General features: G+C 36.5%; 1 protein-coding gene across 3 annotated transcripts; it reads left to right on the top strand.

Moving 5' to 3' along the window:
• Positions 1–3,859: 3,859 nt before the first annotated feature.
• On the top strand, positions 3,860–12,424 carry LOC136206464 (protein SUPPRESSOR OF FRI 4). Of its 3 annotated transcripts, none has more exons than XR_010676285.1 (7): positions 3,860–4,195; positions 5,465–5,565; positions 6,781–6,898; positions 10,290–10,690; positions 10,988–11,142; positions 11,223–11,873; positions 12,005–12,424. XR_010676285.1 is itself a non-coding variant. In XM_065997537.1 (7 exons), exons 1-7 carry the CDS (start codon positions 4,002–4,004, stop codon positions 12,074–12,076), a joined length of 1,095 nt encoding a protein of 364 aa, XP_065853609.1. In that variant the 5' UTR covers positions 3,862–4,001; the 3' UTR covers positions 12,077–12,424. The 3 variants fall into 3 exon arrangements, 2 of the variants coding, with proteins under 2 accessions (XP_065853598.1, XP_065853609.1); XM_065997537.1 differs by having other exon boundaries at positions 3,862–4,195; positions 11,223–11,276; XM_065997526.1 differs by having other exon boundaries at positions 11,223–12,424.
• Positions 12,425–26,127: the final 13,703 nt, after the last annotated feature.

Genomic DNA, 26,127 nt, shown 5'->3' with positions numbered 1-26,127 from the left:
ATATTTATGCCTATGGACATCCATCAATTTATTTATACTTATGATTTTTGATTAAACCTTTAACCTTTTATCCGTTGTGTTTGTGGATTACTAAACCTAGCCACTAATTTATACTTCTAGCCCCGTGAATAGACCGAACTACCCTTTGCACTAAATTTGAAAAAACCCAAAACCTCTCAAGAACCCTATACGATTTTTGCTCAAATCCGGACAAATTAGTGAACCGAATCATGGATGGTGACAGAAACCGTAAAGGAAAAGCTAAAGTGGTAAGATTTACCGCTTTATTTCGTTGATTTTTACATCGAACTGAATTTGTGGGGGGTTTTTATGTATTCGCCGGAATCGCAGTCGGGCGTATGAGAATCACGCCCGACCTGCAGTTCGGGCGTATGAGTATCACGCCCGACCAGTGGTGCGGGCGTGATAGCCACATGCCCGCACCAATGGTAGGGCGTGATACGCATACGCCCGAACCGCAGGTCGGGCGTGATGCTCATACGCCCGCACCACTGATAGGGCGCGATGTTCATACGCCCGACCAGTGGTTCGGGCGTGATTCCCTTACGCCCACGTTGTTTTTTTTATAAAAATTTATATTATTTAAAATTTTAGTAATTTAGTGTAATTTTATAATTTTAGTTTAATTTTAGTATAAATTTAGTATAGTATTAGCATAATTTTTACAATTTTATTAATTTAGGGTAATTTTATAAATTTAGTATAATTTATTATAATTTTATAATTATAGTATAATTATAATTATTTACAATTGTATTAATTTAGTCGTAGTTTAGCATAATTTTATAAATTTAGTGTAATTTACATTATTTACAATTTTATTAATTTAGTGTAATTTTTTTTGTAGACGGAGCGGCCTACTAGGGGTGGGAAATCCATCCTGTCATCTGCTCGTCGTCAAGATATGGACGACGAGGATGATACACCATACCATACGAGATTGTGTGGTATTGATATATCCGGTCGTAGGCGGATAGGGGCTGCGACGGACCAGTTGAGGAGGGGACCGATTGTGGAGCAGCCCGATATTGATGGATCGGAGGGGGTGACCGATTTTGATGATAGAGAGCTTGATAGCGATTCTTTTCAGGACTACCTGGATGTGGCAGCCCGGGCAGTGCGATAGTCTGCAGTTGCACATGATCGCGAGGTTGAGGATAGCGATGAGCAGCCGACCCAGCGCGTAGAAGGTCGTTTTGCGAGTACAAGTATTTTTTATAATTTTAGTATAATTTTAGTATATTAGTATATTTTAGTATATTTATAATTTTAGTATAATTTTAGTATATTTTAGTATAATTTAGTATAATTTAGTATTTTAGTATAATTTTAGTATAATTTAGTATAATTTAGTATATTATAGTATAATTTAGTATATTTTAGTATAATTTAGTATATTTTAGTATTTTAGTATAATTTTAGTATAATTTTAGTATAATTTTATAACTTTCAGGGACAAGCAAACGTCCCAAAGCTAGTGAGGACGAGAGCTGGCTAGTTACTGCACCGGTGGATGGTGGCCCCGTTGATAGTTCCGTGATTCCTAGTTTTCTAGGACATGTTGCCTCACGGATGTTGGGAGGAGAGATTCGGTCGTTTCTGACATGCTACAATAGATCATCAGCATGCTGAGATTTGTGTCAGTGGTTTTCTGGTGCGTCACCTGAGGTAAGAATAATATAGTGTGTCAACATTTATTGTAATTTGTATTTTTAACTATAAACATAAAAAACATTCAGTAATTGTATAAATTGTATATGTGTCATTTTACAGCTGAGGGAGATGATCGAGAGGACTGGTTTGTCTCACCTTCCACATGCGATGTTTAAGAACCTCGACACTCCACTGTTGACTGCGTTCGTGGAGCGGTGGCAGTCCGATACGAACTCCTTCCACATGCCGTTCGGGGAGATGACTATCCAGCTGCATGATGTGTGGCAGATTCTTTGGATCCCGATCGACGGTCCGATGGTGTCCGAGTCTCCCCCTACTGACGGGCTTCATGCCATGTGCATGATGATGTTTGGAGTGAGTCAGGCTGAGCTTCTGTTGCCGACCCGACATTTATGGGGTGGTGGAGGTGTATTTGTTGGGGCTGTACACGGGCTTCTCACCGAGGGTAGAGATGACGCTACTCGGGCCACAGCGTGGATGTGGCTTATGCTTGGATCCACTCTGTTTGTTGACAAGAGTGGAGATATGATTAGGCCGGCCCATCTTGCTGAGGTTTATAGCGGTGTCAGCGGGGCAACTGGACTATCATGGGGGTCTACTACACTTGCCATGTTGTACCGACAGCTGGGGATAGTGAGCAAAGGAGACTATTCAGGTATATGCGGATGTTTGATCCTACTACAGGCATGGATATACGAGTATTTTCCAGTGTTCCGGCCGCATAGAGGAGCTCACTTGATCCCAGCTGACCATGCCCATGCACTGAGATGGGAGGTCGGGGTACCAGGCAAGACGACCGCCCGACTAGATACCATACGCGGGCAGCTGGACCGTATGACGGCGGCAGAGGTATTTTATAAAATTTTAGAATTAATGTAAGTATTATTTATAGTATATTATTATTTTTTATTGAGTATTATTTTTTTTTTCAGGTGACGTGGTTGCCTTATGGTCTTGTCCCCGATGATGATCGGCTTCGAGTGTCATACGCCGGTTGGATACGGTGTAGAGACATCGTCGAGCCGTATATGCCCGATCGAGCGCTGCGACAGGTCGGATATATTCAGCCTATCCTAACTGAGCGTATTAGACCTGATAAAGCAGTACGACCATGGACATCTATAGCGTATAAGCTCACGCATTCCTTAGTCACAGTTGAGGATACCTGGCGGAGATTTCCATCGACTCGGGGCATTGATCGGAGGAGATGCCGACTAGTTGGATACGATCCCACTGCCTGTGATCCTGCTTATATGGACTGGTATAGGCGATATTCGCATCCCCATCTCCTTCATGCACCACAGGTTGGACCAGTACAGCATGCTCGCGCCAACAGCGAATTTGTAAGTTTATTATTATTTAATATTATTATTTAGTATTAGTTTATATGTGTTTAATTTTTAATATTTATTTATTAATTTTTTTTACAGTGGGTTAGCTGGTTGTGGCGTGTCACCCAACTATCGGCTACCCACCGATCTGACGAGGATGTTCCACGCATTAAGAGGGAGATGGATGAGTTTATAGATACGTGGCGTCGGGCGAGCTGAATTTTTGTTGTAGAAATTCATACATTTTAACACTTTTTGTTGTAGATATTATATTTACTCTTTTACGTTTATAAATGTTTATTTTAATTTTTATGTTTTTAAATTTTATTTGTTAAGTACAATTCTGTAGTTACGGGTTTAACGACCTATTTACGGGTTTAACGGCCTATTTACGGGTTTAACGAACTATTTACGGGGTTAAAAAGCTATTTTTTTTTGCCAATCCGACACGCGGACGTGTGGATATCACGCCTCACCGCGTGGTCGGACGTGATAGACACACGCCTCACCGAGTGGTCGGACGTGACAGCCAACTGCCCGACCTTGCGGTGAGGCGTGGGGCTATCACGCCCGACCACACGGTGAGGCGTGATACGCATACGCCCGACCACACGGTGAGGCGTTATATCCACACGCCCGCGTGTCGGATTGGTAAAAAAAATAGAAATTCCCCTCCCCAAAACCCATAAAAGGACATTTTCGTCCTTTCACGGGGCTAGGAGTGGGAACTTGGGGCTGGGTTTAACAACACCCTTGTGTTTTCCGGTTCTTTAATATGCGATGGACCATTAAAGCCACGTTTGGACTTGAAACTGACGTGGCATCGCAAGCCGGTCTTCGGATTCCTCAAAATAAAAGCTTCCCAAAGTATTAGATCAGAGAAAACAGCGGCAAGAGAGAAACCCTAAATCGCAAACTCAGCTCTCTCTCTGTCCAAGATCAAAACACAAGCTTCAGCTCTAGACTGGGCAATCAATGGGAAAGAAGAAGAAGAGAGTTGCGTCAAAGGTTTGGTGCTACTACTGCGATCGGGAATTTGATGACGAGAAGATTTTAGTGCAACATCAAAAGGCCAAGCATTTCAAATGCCATGTCTGTCACAAAAAGCTCTCCACTGCCGGTGGCATGGCTATCCACGTTCTTCAGGTCCACAAAGAGAGCGTTACCAAGTAATCAACAACCCCGCTTCTTTTTCTATCTATTTCTTTTATTCCGTCGTTTTACTACTTTTATTCGAGGATGTTTTTGTTTTCTTTCTTCTGCGTGTTTGTCTTATGCATTCGTTCTGTGGAGAAAACCTTTTTTGGGCTTTATTATCATAGTTATGAAATTGATTTTGACGATGAGTAATAGCCAGTCTCTTATATAAGTCATTCTGGCAAATTAACTTTTTTTTTTCCCCAAATATAAGTCATTCGAATTTACTACTTTTGTGAACTTTCTGTAGATATGTATGATAATACTCAATCCATTTCCTTATATAAGTCATTCTAGCAAATTAGTTTTTTTTCCCAAACACAAGGCATTCTAGTTTTCCAAGAACTTACTATGTATGAAATTGATTTTGACCAGTTTCTGTGAGTTATAAATCTTTGTCCTTTTTCATGTAATTTCTTACTTTCTGATTCCAGTACAGTATTGTCCCTTGGATCAATTTAGCACCAAGTATGTGAACTTTCTGCATATATGTATGATAATAGGCCCTCCATTCTCTTATATAAGTCATTCTAGCAAATTAGTTTTTTTCCCAAATATAAGTCATTCAAATTTACTACTTATGTGAACTTTATGTAGATATGTATGATAATACTCCTCCATTCCCTTATATAAGTCATTCTAGCAAATTTGTTTTTTCCCAAATACAAGTCATTTTAGTATTATCATACATATCTACATAAGTCATTCCCTTATATAAGTCATTCTAGCAAATTTGTTTTTTCCCAAATACAAGTCATTTTAGTTTTACAAGAATTTACTATGTATGCGAACTTTCTGTAGATATGTATGATAATACTCCCTCCATTCCCATATATAAGTCATTCCTTATACAAGTCATTCTAGCAAATTGGTTTTTTTTTTCCAAATATAAGCCATTCTAGTTTTCCAAGAATTTTTAGTTTAGTTTTTCAGACCAACCGTTAAATTTTTTTGTCTTGGTCCATTGATTTTGTGTTTTTTAACATCCCTAGACTATTCCTCAACCATGAGAATTTTTTTTAGTTAACCAATGTGAATTCATTAATTTGACTCTATATTAATTGCATTTCTTAATTTGTATGGAATACCCTAGAATGACTTATATAAGGGAATGGAGGGAGTATCTTATAGAAGCGCGAATGATGATTGTACTTTTTTTTTAAATAGACTCCCTGCAGACTTTTTTGCTGTATATGTTTTGTATTTTAATGATTTTCATGGGGTTGGTGACTTGTTTTCAGGGTTCCTAATGCCAAACCTGGAAGGGAATCAACTGATATTGAAATTTATGGAATGCAAGGTATCCCACCTGACATCTTAGCTGCCCACTATGGAGAAGAGGGTAAGGAACTTGCATTTTTTCCCCCAATTTGTTAGTATCTCATGTGCGTGTGCGTGTGGATTTGTATATTTCAGCATCATTATAGTTTGAGTTGATTGAATGCATGATTATTGGTGGAAATCTATGTTGCACAGACACGGAAACGTGAAAATTTTTCTAAAACATAACCTTCATAAAATAGCCTACAAACGAAAATGGACAGAAACAGAACACGGACATGGACACGAAATGCAGAAACTCTACTAACTAGAAGTACCCGTGCAACATAGGTGGAAATTGAATTCGAGATTTAGCTTTAAGAATATGTTTTTTTATTAGTGTCTATAGATTGCAAAGTCAAGATAAATTGGATCTGGATTGCTCCAATGGAACATGGAATGGGCTGACTAGGGGTGCAAACGAGCGGAACCGAGACTGAATAAGGACAGGCTCGGCTCGAGAAGTTCGGAGATCGGGCTGAGCTTGGAATTTTGGAGCTCGAAGCTCGTCGAGCGGCTCATTTTGACTTTTTTTTTTTTAAGAATTTTTTTTTGAATATACTTAACTGTATACCTGATTAACATTTTATTATCTAAAATCAGTCTAATGAAGGAATACCAAATTTAAACTCCAACAAACAAATATAACATACAATCATAATCGGTGGTTTTCACCTGGTCATAAATTTGATTAGTCACTATTAGATCTATAAGGTATGAATCTAAGCCCTACAATGCTTTTAATCTCCACCACATGATTTTAATAAGTTTAAATCTAATGGTAATTGACCAAATTCACTTGTTTAGTGATTGACCAGGTGAAAATAACTGCAATCATAGTTATTAAAGGCGCATGGCGCACTAAGGCGCCGTGATGGCGCGCGCCATAGCGAGACAAGGCGCACTTGAGAAAACAAAGATTATGAAACTATAAAAAAAAAAAAAAAGGGCGGCCCGGTCGCATTACGCGTCCCCGCTGAGCGAGGGTCCGGGGAGGGGTCCCACCACAAGGGTGTATTGGGGGCAAGCCTTCCCTTGCCAATTTAATTGGCAAGAGGCCGCTCCTAAGACTCGAACCCGTGACCTCTGGTCACACGGCAACAACGTTTTACCGTTGCGCCAAGGCTCGCCCTCATTATGAAACTATAAAAGTAACATAAAATGTTTGAAACTTTGAGTGCATGCTGCTAGGAGTATTCCTTCTAACATACATTTATTTATTTATTTTTTTTTGCAGACGAAGACAACCCATCAAAATTTGCCAAAGTGGATCTTCCGTCTGCTCCACTAGGTGGTATAATGCCAGGGTCGTTGGGTGTTGGATATTCTTCACAAATGGGCGCAATGCATCCAATGTATGTTTTTCACATCTTTTCTGTTTGCTACAATTTAAAGACTGCTCTCTCTTTTATATTACACCATAATACCTTATACAAGTGCTGAAGTAAAAGTGGTCATCATCACTTCTGGTAAAGGACAATCAGTTCACCAAAATATTTAAATATTGAATCATAGTTTTAAAAAGCGAAAGGCGAGTCAAGGCGACAAGGGCAAAATATCGCCTTGAGGCGAGGCAACGGCCTCCCCACGTGAGGCGACAAAAAATTAGAAAATCAAATAAAATTAAATTAACTCAATAAAAACTAGTAGTACTTAAGGATAGTTTAATTTCTAAACTTGTAAACCAAAATAACTTAAAGTCTAATAATAAAGTGCTAATTCTTAAATCAAAATAACATAATATCAAGCATCTTCATCCCCTAAATCCAACTCCTCATCAAGATCTATATCCCCATCAAGATCTTCCACTTCATCATCCTTATATTATTCTTCTTCTTCATCTTCAACTTGATACTCATCATCATCTTCATCATGGACCTCATCACTAACAACTCGAGGAGGATTGACTTTTGACTGGAAAGAGGAAAAACATACCGGTGATTGATGACCGGCCACCAATGAGCTGGGAAGCAGAGACTCGGTGGTGGAGGAGAAGCAGAGAGAGCAGTTGGAGTTGAGTGAGTTGGGTTTTGGGGTGTCTGCATGTCTATTTGCTTTTTATTGGGCTGTCTGTGTCTGTTTTGTTTCCCACAGCTGTAAACATTCCTAAATAACATCTATTAAAGCTAAATACCACTTAATGTAAAAACAATTAACCACCTAATAATACCTAAATAATCCCTATCTATAATGTCAAGATTAGGATTTCTGACAGTAAGATTAGGGTAGAAAAGATCTTAGGAGAAGAGAAGAGTAGAGAAAGAAGAGAGAAGGTTAGAGAGAGATCGAGATAAACAGAGAAAAGAGAGTATAGAGAGAGTTTAGAAGAAAGAAATAAAGATTTTATTAATCAATTGCATAATGAATTAGTACAGGCTCATTCTCTTAAATAGGAAAAAAGGAAAAGGAAAAGGAAAGTGTAGCTAGCCTCCTAAATTCATGGCCCTAATAATTCTAACTTACCTGAAATCACCCTATTTATTCTAACCTACCTTAAATAAGAATAGGAAATATAATCTGCCTTAAATAAGAGTATTTATTCTAACATACCTTAAATAAGAATAGGAAATATAACCTGCCTTAAATAAGAATAGGAAATATAGCAATTCACTCCAAATAGGCCTAATAACTGCTGATGTGGCAGCAATTATAATTTCCCACAGCTGTAAACATTCCTAAATAACATCTATTAAAGCTAAATACCACTTAATGTAAAAACAATTAACCAACTAATAATACCTAAATAATCACTATCTATAATGTCAGGATTAGGATTTCTGACAGTAAGATTAGGGCAGAAAAGATCTTAGGAGAAGAGAAGAGTAGAGAAAGAAGAGAGAAGGTTAGAGAGAGATCGACATAAACAGAGAAAAGAGAGAATAGAGAGAGAGTTTAGAAGAAAGAAATAAAGATTTCATTAATTAATTGCATAATGAATTAGTACAGTCTCATTCTCTTAAATAGGAAAAAAGGAAAAGGAAAGTATATCTAGCCTCCTAAATTCATGGCCCTAATAATTTTAACTTACCTTAAATTACCGTATTCATTCTAACCTACTTTAAATAAGAATAGGAAATATAACCTGCCTTAAATAAGAATAGGAAATATAGCAATTCACTCCAAATAGACCTAATAACTGCTGATGTGGCAGCAATTATAATTTCCCACAGCTGTAAACATTCCTAAATAACATCTATTAAAGCTAAATACCACTTAATGTAAAAACAATTAACCACCTAATAATACCTGAATAATCCCTATCTATAATGTCAGGATTAGGATTTCTGACAGTAAGATTAGAGCAGAAAAGATCTTAGGAGAAGAGAAGAGTAGAGAAAGAAGAGAGAAGGTTAGAGAGAGATCGAGATAAACAGAGAAAAGAGAGAATAGAGAGAGAGAGTTTAGAAGAAAGAAATAAAGATTTCATTAATTAATTGCATGATGAATTAGTACAGGCTCATTCTCTTAAATAGGAAAAAAGGAAAAGGAAAGTATAGCTAGCCTCCTAAATTCATGGCTCTAATAATTCTAACTTACCTTAAATCACCTTATTCATTCTAACCTACCTTAAATAAGAATAGGAAATATAACCTCCTGTAAATAAGAATAGGAAATATAGCAATTCACTCCAAATAGGCCTAATAACTGCTGATGTGGCAGCAATTATAATTTCCCACAGCTGTAAACATTCCTAAATAATATCTATTAAAGCTAAATACCACTTAATGTAAAAACAATAACCACCTAATAATACCTAAATAATCCCTATCTATGAAGCACGGACTCTTCCCAGGGGTCGCCGTGGCCGTGTCGGACTCGGGGACTCGGCGGGACTCGGCGGTGACACGGCGGGGACACGGCTGGAACATGGGACTCGGATGGGACTCGGCAGTGACTCGGACGGGACTCGGCTGGACACGGATGGGACTCGGCTGGAGTGAAAATAGGTAAAAGTTTAGGGTTTTCTTTAGATCTCCTGCGATTCACCATTCCTTCATCTCCTGCTATTCCTTTTAAGATTTCTTTTCTCTTTCTAGTTCTGCATCCGGGATTCGCGATTCATTCATCTCCTACTACTTGCGATTCGCGATTCATTCTTCATCTCCTGTGACTCGCGATTCTTCCTTGTTCAGTCTTCAGTCTTCAGTCTTCATAAAAACAGAGTCCAACTCTAACATGAGACATTAGTGAAGGAGCTCCAAACCTGTATAATATGTTTTGAAGACTCTTCATTCTAAATCGCAAGAATTTGTTGTTCAGTCTTCATCTCAATTTCTAATTTCAGACTTGTTCAGTTCATCTCCTGCGATTGATTATTAGTTTTTATATATATATATATATATATATATATATATATATATATATATATAATTATATAACATTTGCCGTGTCCCGCCGCACCCGTGTCTCATATTTTCTAAAAATGCCGTTTGCCGTGTCCGCACCCGAGTCCGTGCTTCATAGATCCCTATCTATAATCATGACAGATATCCCATAGTAAGTGGTGTTGTACAACACAATCAGGTGAATGAAATACTTACAGTATAGTAAGAACTTTAAGGCAATAAGCCACCTCGGTTTTGAATTCGTACAGAGAAATTCAACATTTATTTGTTAAGATTTAGTTGCTTTTGTTGGTATGGCAGGGAAATAATGGATATTCATGTGAGATTGTTGTGTTTAAACTATAATAAAAAAATGTAATTTAACTTGCACTTCTGAAATATTGTTCATTTTGAAATGCAGTTATAGTTCTGGTGTGCCAGTCCCTCCTGCTGGCTGGGCAGTCCCTCGTCCACAGCCATGGTTCTCACAGCCTCCTGCTGTTTCAATGCAACCTCCTACTCCTGCTGGATATGCACAGCAGCCATTATTCCCAGTGCAAAATGTGAGGCCTCCTTTACCACCTGCTACCTCATCTGCACTCCAATCTTCACAAATAATACCTCCTGGATTGCCCTCATCAACACTATCTGTTCCTATATCACAACCATTATTTCCTGTTGTTACCAATAATTTGCCACCTTTTTCTATTCCTTTATCTTCAATAAATGTTCCACCAAGCAACCTTACTGAAGGATCTGTGGATGTTAATTCTGGAGCTAACAGTTCTCTTACAACCCTGTACCATACTCCAAGTGCTGCAGGTTTGAATTCATGTTTCTTGTTGACTGATATAAATATGGATTGTGTAGCTTTTCTGCTGTTTGATATTGATGTTGATTCTACAAAAAGGTTTTAAAGTTTTGGCGTCAGAAACATTGAAATAAGTTGGTAAACCATACCAACAGAAGTTGTAATTTGCTTGTTTCAATTTGGCTTCCTGGAGTGATTTTTTACCGACACACGGTCCTATATGTGCTGTCTGTTATTTTGAATTTTGTGCACATGATTGTGTCCAATATATATCCCTTATATAGTTTTCTATCATTTATTTACTGCAGTTGGGACATTAGCTAATTCACATTCTTATGCCTCTGGTCCAAATACTGGTGGCCCTTCTATTGGACCACCTCCTGTAATTGCAAACAAGGCTCCTGCAAACCAGGCAGCTGCAAATGAAGTCTATTTAGTATGGGATGATGAGGCGATGTCCATGGTTAGTAGGTCTTGCATTGATATCTATTATCAAATATGTTATTGTTGTTATTATCTTTTAACACTTCCATATATTTACAGGAGGAAAGAAGAATGTCTTTAGGGAAGTATCAGGTGCATGACGAAACTAGCCAGGTAAGTTATGACTACCTCTTTACAATTTGGAGTTGGTTTGCACATCTAACCAGATGGCTAGGTTTATGCTTTGTGTTTTCAGATACAGTTGTTTACGCATTGTTACCTATTTAGAGAGGTATTTCTGTATGAATTTCCAATTATCATTTTCTTCATTAAGAATGCTGCAATTAGCTAAGGATTTGTGCCATTGAGTCCATATCTTCTAAATTTGAATTTTATTGATTGGGTTGGGGGGATACTACTTTATGTTTGTTTTTGAAATCAATCCCTCATGTTTGCATGCCAACACCGGACCACCTAATGTGTGGTTGTACGAAGATTCAAAATGTTATTTACGGTTGTAGTAATTATTGTTTTGACGAGCGACTGGAATCAACATGAGGATTCTCCATTCTAGCATCCTTCTCAAATTAAGGAGTATGTATTTTGCTGATTTGAGATTTAAATTTGTTTGTTATTTACTTTCCCTATGCTTTGACTTCGGAAGTGTGTGGGGTTTTGGGTGCAACAAGATGATACCCAACAGATTTTTGCTCATTCGTAGCATCATTACAATTTATTTTTATCGTCGAACAGTGAATCAGACTTGCACAGGTCAGCTTCTTTTGCAAAGTTTGGTATCTTTAGCATAACACCAAGCTTTCATATAATCAATCTTGTTTGTCAACTGTATTGTGGTTGATGTACATATTTCTAAGCATTTCTTTTACTGGTGCCTGTTTCAGATGAGTTCAATAGATGCAGCCATTGACAGAAGGATATTGGAAAGCAGGCTTGCAGGTCGTATGGCATTTTAGATCCACCAGTGACCATTAATTTATTACTGGAAAAATTCACAGAAAGTCCTATCATCATCGTTACTGTTTGCAACCTGCAGAGAACCGATGGGTGTATGTTGTATTCTTTATAAGAAATTAAGGTAGATGAGCCCATTCTTTAGTATGTAGCAATCTTCCTTCATAAATGTCAGGACAATTCTGCTTCTTCCTTTTCTCATTGGAATTTTTTTTTTGGTTAATTTAGCACAGGTTTGTCAGGATATAACTATAGAATTTATGCTTTTGGCTTTGGTTAGTTAATGCCAATCAGTGTTTTGTTTTCGTGGGAAGTCTCATTTACTGAACAATTTCTTTTTTGCTGTTAAATTGTATTTCCATTTATTAGCCATTAGTTAAGTATTTTTTTTCTCATCTTGGAAAATTCAAACTCAGGGTGCGTTTGGTTTGGTGGTCTTTAGGAATGGGAATGAGAATGGGAGGGTTTCATTCCCTTGTTCTTGTTTGTTTAAAAAAAAAAACCCATTCTCTTTACCCACTTTAGGTTAAGCCATTACCCCATGCCCTCTAGGGAATTGGATTCCCTTTACCCTATTCCCTTTCCTAAACATATCGAAACACATAGGGGAATTAATGGTTATTCATTTCCTTTCCTTTAATTTCCCTTTCTTGATTCCTTTTCCCTTACTCCTTGTGAACCAAACGCCTCCTCATTCTTCACTTCCCTTTCATTTACTGATTTAATTTTTTTTCCATTTAGATGAATAAATGGCTATTACATTGATGAACAGATGTCCCACGAAAGATTTTCTGCCAATTTAAACTGAAACCAGGGAAGGATATAATAGTTTGGAAGCTGTAACCGCGTGGGGATTCTTGAGGTTCCCGTGGGGATTCACATAAAATTACCGGAATATATATAGAGGTTTATTTAATAACCAATGCCCTTAGTATCTGCGATCTCTATGTTTCTATTTGTAATGTATGTATATATATATATATTCAGGGACCTATTAGCATCTATACCGTTTTGTATATAAATACCTATTGTTCTAATAATACACTATTAAATTTTTTCAAACTAGAGCATTCATTTCCTGAGTCAAGCTAAACCACCGATGAACTTCCCATCGCCCTTTGTAGAGGTAAAAGATCTTGCTCCCATCCCATTTCTACTTTTTTTTTTTTTCCTATGAGCACTTATCTTCTCTTTCATGTAATTGTATATATATTGGTTTAGGTACCTATTAGCATATTAGTTTAGGACTTATTAGCATCTGTACCGTTTTGTGTATAAATACTATTGTTCTAATAATACACTATTGAGTTTTACACTATTTAAGATAATTTTACTAGAAAAATTGAATGAGTGGTTTGACTCTTATTTAGTTGTCATATCAGACATTTCGAATAAATTTGTTGATAAGAAGTAAATGCATTACTAACATAGTAAATACTTTAGGTTGTTTTTTGTGTGATTAGTTTATATATATTGATATTTTAGTATGTTGTATTATTTGTAATATTGTGAATATTTCAGACATAATTGACATTTATATAATTAATGTTTGAAAGGTTTAAAATTGGTGAAATGCACTATTGGTCACTGAATTTACATGATTGTCTCTAAATGGTCACTCAACTTCAATTTGTCTCGATAAAATCACTCAATTTTGAGTTTTGTCTCAATTAGGTCACTTTGGCGATTTCAGTGATTAAAAAACATCGAAATGATGATATACATGACACGTCTGTATGAGTCAATTCAAGTCTCCGACCGAAATGACATATGACATCCACGTATACGCCACGTGTTTTTTTATAAAAATAAAAGACACGTGGATATCATGTGTAGTTTCGGTCAGAAATCTGAGATGATTCATGCTGAGATGTCACCTACGTTATCATTTCGATGCTTTTTAATTACTGAAATCGTTAGAGTGACCTAATTGAGACAAATTGAGGTTGAATGATCATTTTGAGACAATCATGTAAGTTCGGTGACCAATGGTGCATTTAACCCGGTGTAAAATGATAGTTAAATAATGAATAAAATAGGCTTAAAGCATTATTTGGCCCCTGATCTATTCAAAATTGTGTCATTTGGCCCCTGATCTATTATTTGGTCACATTTGGCCATTGACCTATCCCATTTGGTGAAATTTCACCCAATTTGTTTGAATACTTAACGGAATCGTTATCTCATTGATAAGTAACGATATTTTGACACTTAAACTTGAAACATGATATTTTTTAAAGTTTTTTTTCCATATTATGTGGAAATAATTAATTAGATTAAAAAAAAAAAAAACAAATCCTAAACTAAAATCTATTAAGTTCAAGTGTGAAAATATCGTTACTTATCAATGAGATAATGATTCGGTTAAGTTTGAATCCAAATTGAGTGAAAGTTCACCAATTTGGAATAGATCAGGGACCAAATGTGATCAAATAATAAGTCATGGGTCAAATGACAAAATTTTGGATAGATCAGGGACCAAACAGTACTTTAAACCAATAAAATATAATTGATGATTTTGGAAGGTTAAAAAATGATGGTTAATAATGAGTCGAATAAAAGTAAATTCGTTTGCTTGAAAATATTAGGTGGTTTTGCATGTTAGGGGTGAATTTGTACAAAAAATGGAAGATCTTATCCCATGTTTACTTCTATTTTTTCCAATTTCGACCAGCTACGTGGTATTATACCCCTGTCATTTCCAATTTGGACCAATTATTCATACACGAATTTTGTTATTTTTGCTCCATTTGCATGTCATGTTATTAAAGACACATGTGAAAGAACATTTAAAATGTTGCCTCTTAGTGTAATATGTCTAAGATATAGTGTAAAAGATAATATATATATATATATAATTCTTTTGCTTGATTTAATATTTGATTTGTTACTAATATGGCAGAGCATATTTTGATCTAATCCGAGGATTTAAGAAGGCTTAATACACCATTTGCTCTCTGAATTTGTCTAAAAAGGTTGATTGGCCTTCTGAACTTTCAAACTGTCCCAATAGCCCATTCAACTTGTATAAAATGTTTAGTTAGCCCTCTGAACTTACATAAAATGTAATCAATTGATAACTCGGTTGCAAAAAAAAGTAACTTAGATGCACAAGATGCATTCCACGTATTTTAGAATGTTATTACATAATTAAAACTTGTCTTCTCTAATATTAGAACTGCATACCCCGATCTTGGTCTTTTTTTTTAAAACTCGTGCAATGCATTTTCCACATTTAACTTACTTTTTTGCAACCGAATGATCAATTCATTATATTTTGCGCAAGTTCAGGGGGCTAACTAAACATTTTATGCAAGTTGAGGGGGCTATCGGAACGATTTGAAAGTTCATGAGGCCAATCAAGCTTTTTGGACAAGTTCAGGGAGTAAATGATGTATTAACCATTTAAAAATCTTCTGAAAGTCAGAGACTTACAAAATTAGAGTTCTAATAATAATGCAATAAGAGTATGAGAATATGATAGCCAAGTCGAAGGAAGGCCTCACACGACGTATAACATCACGTACACGATGTGTGAGCTAAAGGTTATGTCACCAGGGGCACACGGTGTGTGGGATTATTGCTGAGCTTTGTGAATCATTTATCAAAACTCATTTGGAGCAAGGTTTTCACCTTATCAATGTAATTAACTCCTTCGAGTTTAGCTTGAGAAGAAATATCTTTATTGATTTATGATTAAAATCAATTTGTTCGTCAGTAATCTGTATCAGAATGATATTATCCATGATAAGTATGATTACAAAGAGAAATCAAAGCAAAGGTTATTTAAGACTACATTCCATGAAAACACTAACCTACTTCAAAGATGAAGCAATTTTAGCAGGAGAATTAGAGATTTATAAGAAATAGAAAAAAAGAAATTCTTTGTATATATCATGGTGCATGTTGTTTGCATACGATATTGTGTAGGTTTATGAGACGAAAGAATGCGTGGAGAAAAAGTTGGAACTATGGAGATAAATTTTGGAATCTAGAGGCTTTAAGTTGAGCTGAAGTAAGACGGAATATTTGGAGTGCAAGTTTAGAGGCGATAGGAGTACGGAGACACGGACAATCACCCTAGATGTGAGGGTTGTCTAGGGCTCGAATTGCTTCCGTTATTTAGGATCTATTATTTAAACGGATGGAGGGGTGGATGGAGATGTTGCGCATAGGGTTAAATTTGGTTGGTCGAAGTGGAAGAGTGCTACGGATTTCCTTTGTGACCCCGACATGCCTAATAGATTGAAGGAAAAATTCTACCGCACAACAATTAGACTTGCATTGTTATATGGTACGGAGTGTTGGACGGTGAAACACTGTCACATTCATAAGACATCGGTGGCGAGATGCGTATGTTGAGATGGATGTGTGGTCATACGAGAAAGGATCGGGTGAGTAATGAAATAATTAGGACAAAAGTAGGGGTTACATTTATTAAGAATAAAATGAGGGAAAACCGACTAAAGTGGTTTGGCCATGTAAGACGAAGAGCTTTTGATGCGCCGGTTAGGAGGACTGAAAAGTGGCAAAAGGATGCAATGGTGAGGGGTAGGAGAAGACCTAAGCAAACTTGGAAGAGAGTGATATAAGTTTATTGGGTATTGAGGAAAATATGGAAGTGGATATGACGGAGTGGAGGGAGAGAATTTATGTCTGACACGACTTGATGGTATCTAATTAAATTAGAGGGACCTAAGCTAAGTAATTCTATCACACCGGTATGAATTTCAAAGTTCTTGAATTTCTATGTGAATCAAGATCGAGAAAAGGAAGTTTCTAATCATTGACTCAAATCAATTATCGAACCATACTAAGCGGAATATGGAGGTACTTATGGCCGAGAGGGCCAATCTGGTCTTTCACAATAAAGTGATAGATGGAACTGCCATTAAACGACTTATTAGCAGACTAATAGATCATTTTGGAATGGAATACACATCACACATCCTGGATCAAGACTTTGGGTTTCTAGCAAGCCACTGCTGCATCCATTTTATTAGGTGTAATTTCTGTAATGGTATTTCTGCAAGTTTATCATACATGAGGATACACACACACACACACATACACACACACACACACACACACACACACACACACACATATATATATATATATATATATATATAGATTTAGTCTACTATCTTATCTCTAAAGTCAAGGAGATAAGTTTAACCTACAAGCAGCCCATATCTACCCTACAAGCAGCCCTTAGCAGTCAAGCAGCCCTTATCATTACACTCCCCCTCAAGCTGCGGCATAGATATTAATCATGCCTAGCTTGTTACATATATAGTTAACCCGACTACCCGACACCGCTTTGGTAAATACATCTGCTAATTGTCCCCCCTATTCTGATATGTGGAGTTGTGATTGTGCCATCTTCTAGCTTTTCCCGAGTAAAGTGGCAGTCAACTTCTATGTGTTTTGTTCTTTCATTGAATACATGATTGTTGGCGATATAGATAGCTGCTTCATTATCACATCATAACTTCATAGATTTAGTCTGAGCAAACCCAATCTCACCAAGAAGGTTGCGTAGCCATACAAGTTCACACGTAGTTTGTGCCATAGCCCTGTACTCAGATTCTGCACTAGATCTAGATACAACACTCTGCTTTTTACTTTTCCAAGATACTAGATTGCCTCCAACAAATACACAATAACCCGTAGTAGAACGCCTATCTGTACGTAAGATCTCCTGCGTAATCAGCACCTGTAAAACCTTCAACAGTGTGATGACCATGATTTTGATATAGTATACCACGCCCCAGAGTCCCCTTTAGGTATTTCAGAATATGACTAACAACATTCCAGTGTGAAGTTCTTGGCGATGACATGAACTGGCTTACAACACTTACTGCAAAGGAAATATCAGGACGAGTGATTGTAAGATAGTTCAATTTTCCAACGATTCGTCTATATCTTTCAGGATCCAGTAGTAAATATCCATCGTCGGTCTTCAACTTCCAATTTGGTATCATAGGTGCATCACAAGTCTTTGCCTCAATCAAACCAGCGTCACTTAACACATCTAGACAATATTTTCTCTGAGTGAGGTAAATCCCTTTACGACTTCGGCAAACTTCAATCCCCAAAAAATATTTCAATTGTCTTAGGTCCTTTGTCTAAAAACATGTACCGAGGAATTCTTTCAATTTTATAATGCCAGTTTCATTATTTCCAGTAATTATAATGTCATCAACATATACCACTAGTAAAATGCACCCAGAACCAGATGATGAGTAGAACACAGAATGATCATATGCACTTCGACAAAGACCAAATTCAATGACAGCAGCACTGAATCGTGCGAACCAGGCACGAGGAGATTGCTTCAATCCATACAAGGACCTACGTAACCTGCAAACTTTCCCAAACTCCCCCCTGAGCAACAAACCCAGGAGGTTGCTCCATGTAAACTTCCTCGCGTAGGCCACCATTCAAAAAGGCATTCTTGACATCAAGTTGATAAAGTGGCCAGTTGTAAGTGGCAGCCAAAGAAACGAACAATCAAACGGAGGAGAGTTTGGCAATGTTGGGGTTTAGTGTCCTATAGACAATTGTTCTAGGATACAAACTTAATGTAAATGAATTGTTCTTTATATCATTTGTTTAATGAGATATATGTTTTATAACTATATAAAGGCAATCCCTTTTAAGCACTAAATAAAGTCTAATAAAAGGAAATCCATAAGTTTATTTAAAGTGATTATAAAGTGTTCATACAAGCATGAAGTGAGACAAAACTTTATAGTAAACTGATAAACTTAAAACCACCCCAAGTCAAGTGATATGTTTGGGATTGACATATCACTGTTGAGACTTGTATGTAACAATGTCTTCTGTCCGACAGAAAGCTGATCTCACAAGCTTCATATATACAGATATCTGGACAGTTACATAGATCCGATGAAATGTTGTTCATTAGGATTGGGGATCCGATTTGAGATAACAGGATGGGTAGATTCATCCTTGTCACCTGTTCATCTCATTGGTATTAATAGGTATAACTAATCCTCAGACTCAAAGGAATATTAATTGGTATTCTGGATTACGGAATGTGATGCTTTGACTCTGGTGTAAAACGATCCTTAACAGAGATGACTCTAGGGTGTGAACAGTAGACGTTGGGTATCACAGGAAGTAATTACGGAGTCGTTATATATTGGATTGAGCATTTATCACTCCCGATAAATGGGAGATACATCCATGGATCGCTTGTGGAAGACTCGACTCTAAATCCTTGCAAGGTGATAGTTTAAGAGTAAGAAATATAGATTTCACTTAACCTATCTTTTTGAGTTGACTCGGCCTGTACAAGTAAAACGAACGTCTCGCTATATGTGACTTGACATCACCCATAGTCATAAGATTCAGTTCAAGGATGTAGTTGATAAAGGATCGAATTATACTGTAACTAATACGGAAAGGTTAACCACAGAATCAACTTGTCTTCTTATAGCTCTGGGGGAATGATTACGGACTTGCTAATCACATACTCTGTACATCATTCCGTTATGCAAAGATTAAATATAATTCTCTGAAAATTAATTAATAACGTTGCATACGGCTAGAAGCAATAAGAACCTAATGGATCACACATAAGACTTGGAACCTAAAAGAGAGATAGATGTTACTTAATTGATAGAAGCCCAATTGAGCCTAATAAGGCCCATGGACATAAGGGGGTCGAAATTCATGTAGTGATATACATGAATAATTAATTTGATTTTGTTAATCCTCATTAGATTAGGAATATGAATTAAATTAATTAAGAGATAATTAAGTTAGGAGTTTTAATTAGATTATTATACTCCTATTATTATCCAATAAGGTTATTATTATTATCCTTAATATATTAGATATATAGTGAGATAATAATTAGGAATTCTATTCCGAATGGAATTCCTATTCAGTAACCTAATTCTATCTAACTAGGGATTAGATACAAGAGATTATAAATACCCATTCCCTTGAGATTTTCGAAATCCAAGAAGCCATACCCTACTTGTGATTTTCGAAATTCACCTAGTCCAAGAGAGAGAAAATTCGACACCCCTAGTTCGAGGACGAGAGTTCTCTAAGGCTTCGTTTGATCAATTGATTTTCATCTATTTCTTTTATCCTTGATCTTGTGTTGATTAATTAGAGGCAATCTACTTTGGTTGCTATTCAACGGTTGATACTAAATTAATCTTTCCGTGTTTTATTTCGTGTTTGGGAACTCGAAGAAGAAAAACAAACAAAAGGGAGGAATTCGTTTTACTACTCCTACATCAGGTCAGTTCACGATTTCGCGGATTCCCGGAGATTGAACCGTCGGATCGTCGCGATTTTTGGATAGGAGCTTCTAGAAATATTCTTCCACGTTTCCACCGCAGGGATTGTCGTTCGGAGGTCTGGAAGGTCTGTTTCGGATAGGGGCAGATTGGTAGACAGTTTCTATCTCTTTTGAAGTTGTGGGCACTTCGTTTGCAACAGTAGATAGAACTTTTAAAAGGTATTTCTTCTTATCCTTCTTTATATGAAATAACGGTTAACGGATCTTGTGGTTAAATGGAAATAGGTTAAATTTTTTATATTTCCGCTGCTATACCTTAGCCTAATTTCCAACAGTGGTATTAGAGCCATCGTTAAATCCGTTATTTCATATATGAAAATTTAGAAGTTTTTCAATAGGATTGAATAAATATTTATAGTTAGGATTAATTAACAACTTGTTTTGATTAATTGATTCTAAAGATAAATAAGTTTTAATTAATTTTTAATTAAAAGAGATTATGCGTATGTTCCTAATTATTTTGGTTGATAATCATTATAACGAAATCTATTAGTTTTATAGTTAGATTGATAAAATCAGTTTTATTAATTCTAAAGATAAAGGGTAAATTTCATCAATGGCGTACAACATTTGCTCCATTTCACACTTTGGTGTATAACCTTCAATTTGTCTCACTAATATGTACGACCTTACAGGTGACCTCCCACTGTGGTGTATAGCCGGTAAAAATGACCGGTCAACGCTCAGTCAACGCGCCACCTCAGCTTTGACCGGTCAAAAAGTCAAAAAAACTTATAAATTACTTATTTACCCTTATTTATTTAAGGAAGATTACTGTTCTTTATTAATTTTCTTTCTCTCTTTGGGTTTTCCTCTGTGTTTCTTGCACATTCTCTCTCCTCTCTTTCTTTTTCTCTCTCTAGGATAATAAACTTGCAAAGCTCTTTCTTCCTCCAACTCATGCCTGAAATGCATCTTCCCATCTAATTAATTGTCATTATTGTTGGCTTACACGCTCAAATGGAATTTACGGTGTTAATTTTGGACGAATAATTGTGATTTGAATAAATAAAAAAAATGCAGGGCAAAAGCAGTACCAGAGGTGAGGAGGAATCAACTAGAGCTAACCCTGGAACCAATATATTCATGTCATCTTGGCTGCTTCACCTCATGAAGTTATCATATATATATATATGATGGGTTGAAGAAAGACAACCATTATTCTATCACTGCTACCTGATCTAATGAAGGTCTTAATTTGTTAATATACTTGGCCTTTCATCCTTTTCTTTTCCATGAGAGAGAGAGAGAAGATAATGCGAATGGTGGTGGTGAAGGTTTGGCAAGTTTTAGTATCCAGATCTGGCAGCCCAGTTTCTCCATTTCAAGCATTCAGAACTTAAATTAATTTCGTGAAATCATTAAAACAGAGAAACAATTTCAATTATACTCTTCATCCTTTTTAATTTTGAGAGTTGTAATGATTTTTTTTTTGTTTTCGATATAAAATTGACAAGAGTTTGAATGAAGAGAGAGAGAGAGAGAACAGTTAGAGAGAAAGCAAATCAAGGAGAGAGAAAGAGATAGGGGAAGAAGATGAAAGAAGAGATAGGGGTATATAAGTAATTTTATATTAAGTTATTGAATTTTTTTGACTTTTTGACCGGACAAAGCTGAGGTGGGGCATTGACCGAACGTTGACCAGTCATTTTTACCGGCTATATACCATAGTGAGAGGTCACCTATAAGGTCGTACATATTAGTGAGACAAATTGAAGGTTGTACACCAAAGTGTGAAATAGAGCAAAGGTTGTACACTATTGATGAAATTTACCCAAAGATAAAACGGAAATCTATAGTAGTTTTTTCCTATTTTCTGAAAATCGTTTTAAAACCGTTTTAGAACTGATATATATATATATATATATATATATATATATATATATATATATATATATATATATTTAAAACCGTTTTTTATATTTAAATATATATGTTTTAGAAATTGATAGTTTTCTGTTTTGATTATCGAATGAAAATTTGTTTAAAAGTTTGTTTTACCAATTTGTAAATCAAAATGTTAAATGAATTAAAATCAAAATAATTGGGACGCGCATAATTAAAGTTTTGTATAGTTATATTAATCTAAAGATTAATATAAAAGATACGAAAACTATTAGAAGTAAAAATTGGATGAAAGTTAATTGATAAGTTAATGTGATTAACATAAATATTACATAAGATAGTTATGTAATCAGCCAATTAAATTTATTTAATTGAGTCTATGCATGTTTGGAGTTATGGACATATTTGGACCCTCTTTAGTCTTTTGGTATTTTTGAAATAGGGCCTGCGAGTCCTGCCTTTCTACTATCTATTGTAATTTCTCCTCTCATTTGATTCCCTTCAATTCAATTGAAGTTTTCTTTAGTAGTATAGAAATTAATATGTAATTTCAAGGCGTCATGGAGAAGACGGAGGACCTAAAGAGAAATATGTAATAGTTAGTATTTCCTTAGGTTTGCCCTTTTATTCCGTCTCTGGCTCGACGGAATAATTTAGATGATATGTCCATAAAGCCAATGTATGTGAATGTATGTGTCTGATGTATGCTAAAGCAAATCAAGACTAAGTTAGATTATGAGACCTAAAATAAAATCCCTCATTAAAAAGTTAAGTAAATAAACAAGTTATTAAAATCGGTTGCCCCTCCCTAATATTATAATTCAGCCGGCAGTGCTGAGGGCCTTTGGGTTGTTGAGTAAACTCAAGCTCAGGGTCCTTTCGGTAACACCTGAATTATCGAAAATCATTTTTCATGAATATGGGGTAATACTTAAATTAGATTATGATAATTGGATAAGTAAACTCATGTTGTCATAAACTAATGAGCAAGACGGTTGGGATTAATATGAATAGCATATTAGTTACTAATGTGGTTAGTAACCCAATAACCTAGGAATCACATTAAAGATGTGATTGATTACATGAATCTACCTAATGAATGAGACTAGCTTATTGAGTAAACTCAAGGCGAAATCTCAGGAGTTAGGATCCTAGCTCACTAAAGGATTTGTGAAATTCTTCGAATTAATATGGAGGGCTATTAATTTGGCAAAATAGTGGGAGCAATCTAAAATAAACTAAAAGGCCTATAATTTTAGATTGATATACTTTAAGCAAATGAATGACATATGTTTACTCTTTCTCACTCTAAGGTTTAATTAAACCCACTCTTATAATCATGACTAAAACCAATCTGCAAAACATTCTTACCGATAACAAATTGAATGGTTCAAACTTCACCGACTGGTTTCGTAACCTCAAAATTGTTTTGAAGTTCGATAAAATAGGGTATGTACTTGATACATCGATACCCCCTCTCCCTGCTGATGATGCTCCCATTGAGGAAATTGATGCTTACCAGAAGCATAAGGCTGATGATGATCATGCCGGATGCATCATACTTGCATCGATGGCATCGGAATTACAAAGGCAACATGAGGAAATGGATGCCTATTCCATCATCATGCACCTAAAGGAATTGTTTGGGAAACAAACCAGGTGCGAACGCTACGAGATATCCAAGTTGCTATATCGTAGTAGGATGCAAGAGGGCACATGTGTCATGACACATTGTGTCAAGATGATTGGCTACATTACCAAACTTCCTAGTATTGGATTTGCGATGGATAACAAATTAAGTATAGACTTAATTCTTCAATCCCTCCTAGAAAGTTATTCACAGTTCATTATGAACTATCAGATGAATGACTTGCAAACCTCTCTTGAAGAGCTTGCAAATATACTCAAGTCAGTTGAGCCCAATATGAAGAAAGACAAAGCCATACCGGCTCTTGTCATTGAGGGATCAAAGAAAAGGAAAGGGAGCTATCCCAATCCTAATTATCCTAAGAAAGGTAAGCAAGCCGTGCCCAACAAAACTAAGGGAAAGGAAGTGAAGAAGCCCAAAGGAGAGTGCCACTTCTGTGGTAAAGACGGGCATTGGAAAAGAAACTGTTGGTGTACCTAGCCTCCCTCAAAAGGGGAAGAAGCCGGGACTTCAACATCTGGTATGTTTTATATTGAAATTTCACAGTCTGAATCTTTTGGTATTTGATACCGGATGCAGCCTAAGGATATTCCAGGAATATCTAGAAATATTATTTCTATTAGCCGTCTCGTTGACGACGGTTTTCATATTTCAATAAAAGACAAACGTTGCGATTTTTATAGAGATTCGATCTTCTATTTTTCAGGAATATCACAAAATGGGATTTATGTGTTAGATGACAAAATTCCTGTTTTTGCAATTGATACCAAAATACATAAGCTAGATAATTCAACTTACTTGTGGCATTGTCGTTTAGGCCATATAAACAAGAGACGCATGCTAAAGCTACATTCAGATGGGCTTATAGATCCAATCGATCCCGAATCATTGGAAACATGCGAATCATGTTTAAAAGGTAAAATGACAAAGAAACCCTTTAGCAATAAAGGTGAGCGTGTATCAGACACTCTAGGACTCATTCATTCAGATGTATGTGGTCCTATGTCAGTCCAAGCAAGAGGAGGATTCAGATTCTTCATAAGCTTCATAGATGACCATACCTGATATGGTTACATCTACTTGATGAAGCACAAGTCAGAAGCTTTTGAGAAATTCAAATGCTTCAAGAATGAAGTAGAAAATCAATTAGGAAAGAAAATAAAGACGCTTCGATCTGATCGAGGTGGCGAATATCTTTCAGATGATTTTCTGAATTACCTAACTGAATGTGGGATATGCTCACAATGGACACCTCCCTATACACCACAACACAATGGTGTGTCCGAGAGGAGAAACCTTACCCTATTAGATATGGTACGATCCATGATGAGCATGGACTTACTTCCAAAGACGTTCTGGGGCTATGCCTTAGAAACTGCCCTCTTCACCCTAAATTGAGTACCAACTAAATCTGCTAGTTCCACACCATATGAATTGTTCGTTGGTAGGAAACCCGTGTTTTCATTTATGAGAGTATGGGGTTGTTCAGCCTTTGTCAAACGCATTGCGTCCGACAAACTAGATTCGAAATCTGATAAATGTTTCTTCATTGGATACCCTAAGGAAACTATGGGATATTAATTCTATCATCCAGATGATCAGAAAGTAATCGTATCTAAGCACGCAACCTTCTTAGAGAAAGAGTTTCTCGAAGAAACACAAAAGGGAAGCATGATTGAACTTAACGAAGTTCAAGAAGAAGAAACACCGACTGAAACAACAGAGGCGGTTGAGGTACCCGAAGGAGTCCCATTAGATGAGACTCCAGTGCCACCTATTCGTAGATCACAAAGAGTTCGTGAACTCCCAGTTAGATATGGTTTTCTAGTGGGAGATGATAATGAGGTTCCCGTGTTAGACGACGAACCCGAAAACTATGAAGAGGCTCTTACTAGTCCAGATTCTAAAGCATGGCTTGAGGCCATGGATTCTGAAATGGATTCCATGTATACTAACCAAGTGTGGACTTTGGTTGATCCACCCGAAATATAATACGCATTGGGTGCAGGTGGATCTTCAAAAAGAAGACATACATGGATGGAAAGGTTAGCACCTACAAAGCTAGGTTAGTAGCGAAACGATATCGTCAGAAGCAAGGAATTGATTATGACGAAACTTTCTCTCCTGTGGCTATGTCCAAATCAATCAGAATCATGCTTGCAATTGCCACTCACTACGATTATGAGATTTGGCAAATGGATGTGAAAACAGCT

The sequence above is a fragment of the Euphorbia lathyris genome, chromosome 1 (assembly GCF_963576675.1).
Source record: "Euphorbia lathyris chromosome 1, ddEupLath1.1, whole genome shotgun sequence".
NCBI classification, from domain to species: domain Eukaryota; kingdom Viridiplantae; phylum Streptophyta; class Magnoliopsida; order Malpighiales; family Euphorbiaceae; genus Euphorbia; species Euphorbia lathyris.
Note: the sequence above shows the minus strand (reverse complement) of the source record. Positions and strands in the feature narration are given on the sequence as shown.